This window comes from Rhododendron vialii, chromosome 9a (assembly GCF_030253575.1).
Source record: "Rhododendron vialii isolate Sample 1 chromosome 9a, ASM3025357v1".
NCBI lineage: Eukaryota > Viridiplantae > Streptophyta > Magnoliopsida > Ericales > Ericaceae > Rhododendron > Rhododendron vialii.
In genome coordinates this window covers 29,660,822-29,663,331 of record NC_080565.1, presented here as the reverse complement: position 1 = coordinate 29,663,331, position 2,510 = coordinate 29,660,822, and the positions used below count along the sequence as shown (strand labels likewise).

Here is a 2,510-nt window from a genome sequence, read left to right as displayed (position 1 = left end):
GAAATGCCCCATTCCCTAGTTTGATTCTTGGGCTCAGCATTGGAACCACCTGAGCCACCCCAACCTGCAGTTTGATTCAAGGGTTCAGCTTCTGCTTCGGAAGATTTTTCTAAAAAATTAGGTTTTTCTTTTTTTAGGACAAACGACTAAGAACGAATGTTTGACTGATTTGAACCCTTTTTTGTTAGGGTTTTGATTTCGATTCTGGAATTGTGTTAGTAGATGTGTGATTTTGGAAACCCTAACAGCTTATGCATCCTTTTTGTTGCTTATTTGAGCTTTTTGTGCTATTTATCAGTTATTGTTTGATTTCTCATTCCTTGTGAAACCAGCTGCTTTTCGCTGCGTGAAAGAAAGGCAATATAATCATTTTTTTTTTCAAGTGCTGTGTTTTGATTGTAAAGACAATAGGATTGGTTTTCCTCATTAGCTTTATATGAATAAAACTTGACGGATTGAATATAATACGATGATTAGATAATCCCAAAAAAAAAAATGGTTAGGGCTTCTTTTGCCCATTCGAAATTGGCAAAAAATTAGGGCTTTTTTTTTGGGATTCGAAATTAGCAAAGTATTTTGATTAGTATGGCATCTGTCCTAAAAAACTCGAAGATGGTGGCTTTGGGTACTAAAAAGGAGTGATTTTTCTTAGTCTAAACAATATGATCCACTTGACCCTTTGTTTTCATGAAGGGACCGGACACGAGGTTATGGCTGGGGGATTCTTGACTGATAAACGGGCTTCATATGGGTGTGTAAATTTTGAATGTGAAACTTTTTATTTTTAGTATTATCATAATCCAACCCTTTCCTCCACATTTATTCAAATTCTAAGATGAATTATTTTCTTTAGATGGATGTTTAAATTCAATGAATGGGCCCATGTTTTATCCTACGACATTGGTCTAAGATCTGGATCAAGTGCTTCACATATTCTCTTATATTCTCCCTCTATGTTGACTCATGCTTCATGAAACTACATTCTTAGAAGTTTCACTTAAGCATGGTTACTTTGAATTTTTGTACTCACATAACATCTAGGATTTTACCTAATAAAAATTGGATGCTACCTCCCCTGTAGTCTTTTAGTATTATGTGAACTATGGCAAAGAGCACCCTATGTGACTTGGATTTGATTCTCAATACTTGATTTTACTACTGCAAAGACATTTACATATTGCGGCACACTCTGTGGCCTTAGAATTAGATAACTCTTTGCCAATTTTTACATTATAGGAGGAGAATCATAAGACAAGCAACCCATTTAATGGAAGGAAGTAGTTGGGATAACAATGGAAGTGGTGATCCCGATTTTGGGATCTTTTGTTATTGCGGAGAACCAACAATATTGAGGAAATCTGGAACACAAAAGAACCCAGGTCGAAGGTTCTTCGGATGTGCAAATTATAAGGTGAGCTGCATGCATTGCCCCAAGTTATTCTATTGTTGTTCGTTGGAGTTGAAACCTAAGTTGTTATTGTGTTTTTTGGATTGTGTTTAAAAAACCCTAGGTCGAACGTTCTTCAGATTGTGGTTTTTTTTGCTGGTATGAGCCTTGTATTTCGCAAGGAAGGGCTAATTTGGGGCCAATGATGGTTCAGAAAAAAAAAAAGGCTGTGAGGACTGTTGAACAATGTGAGAGTTCAGCATCCATGAGCATTAGTGAAGAAATGCAGAGGACAACAATCACAATGCAGATGAAGATTGAAGCCATGCAGAAGGAGATTGATGCAATGCGAAAGAGAATGAGAAATGAGGGGAAAATGAACTGGAATTACCTTTGGATTATTTTTTTTTGTGTTGTGTCGTACATGTGTGGCAAAAGCAGCCAGTGATCTCAAGTAGTGGTAGTGGTAGTAGTAGTAGTATCTCTTAACCGGAACTAGCATTTGGCCGCATGATTGTGTAGTTGACCGCTTTTGAATAGTATTTTTGTGAGCTACTGGAATGTGCCACCATTGAAACTTGCACTTTGATTTCTTGGACAGTGGAAAGCTTGTGAATATAGAAGGGAGTGTACTGTAGGTTAGGGGTACTTGGACAAAGTTAACTGTAGACCGAGGTTTTGCATTTGGGTCTGCTATGGATATCAAGAATATCAGTGGTGGCGATGGTGGATATACTAGTGAACTTGAAGTCACTTCTGTTGAACTAGGCGATACTGATCTTTTGTACTGTGGATGGCATTTGTGTCTTGACTTTTACGTATGCGTAAATATTATATGTATTTCAGTGCCGGATTCGATTTCGCGTATGGAACTTCTACTGTAACCAATTAATGGTCCGGATTTAAAATATACTCTTCTAGGGAATATTTATTCTCTTCCGTGGAAGAGTTGGACAAACTTCATTAAAGCTCAAATTAAGCACAAACCCAGCAGAAACCCTTGAAAAGATATAATTTTTTCACCAGTAATTTTAAGGAAACGGAGTTGGTGACTACCGGAATCGAGCGACATTGCCGCACTTGATACACTTCGGTTTGTTTGATAGAATGCCTCAGCCGATGG

The 2,510-nt window shown here is 37.6% G+C and overlaps 1 protein-coding gene across 2 annotated transcripts; it reads left to right on the top strand.

Annotated features, from left to right (window-relative positions):
* Positions 1–915: 915 nt before the first annotated feature.
* On the top strand, positions 916–1,982 carry LOC131301279 (uncharacterized). 2 transcript variants are annotated; one of them, XR_009191234.1, is made up of 2 exons: positions 916–1,411; positions 1,574–1,982. XR_009191234.1 is itself a non-coding variant. In XM_058327468.1 (2 exons), exons 1-2 carry the CDS (start codon positions 1,268–1,270, stop codon positions 1,833–1,835), a joined length of 378 nt encoding a protein of 125 aa, XP_058183451.1. In that variant the 5' UTR covers positions 916–1,267; the 3' UTR covers positions 1,836–1,982. The 2 variants fall into 2 exon arrangements, 1 of the variants encoding a protein (XP_058183451.1); XM_058327468.1 differs by having other exon boundaries at positions 1,602–1,982.
* Positions 1,983–2,510: the final 528 nt, after the last annotated feature.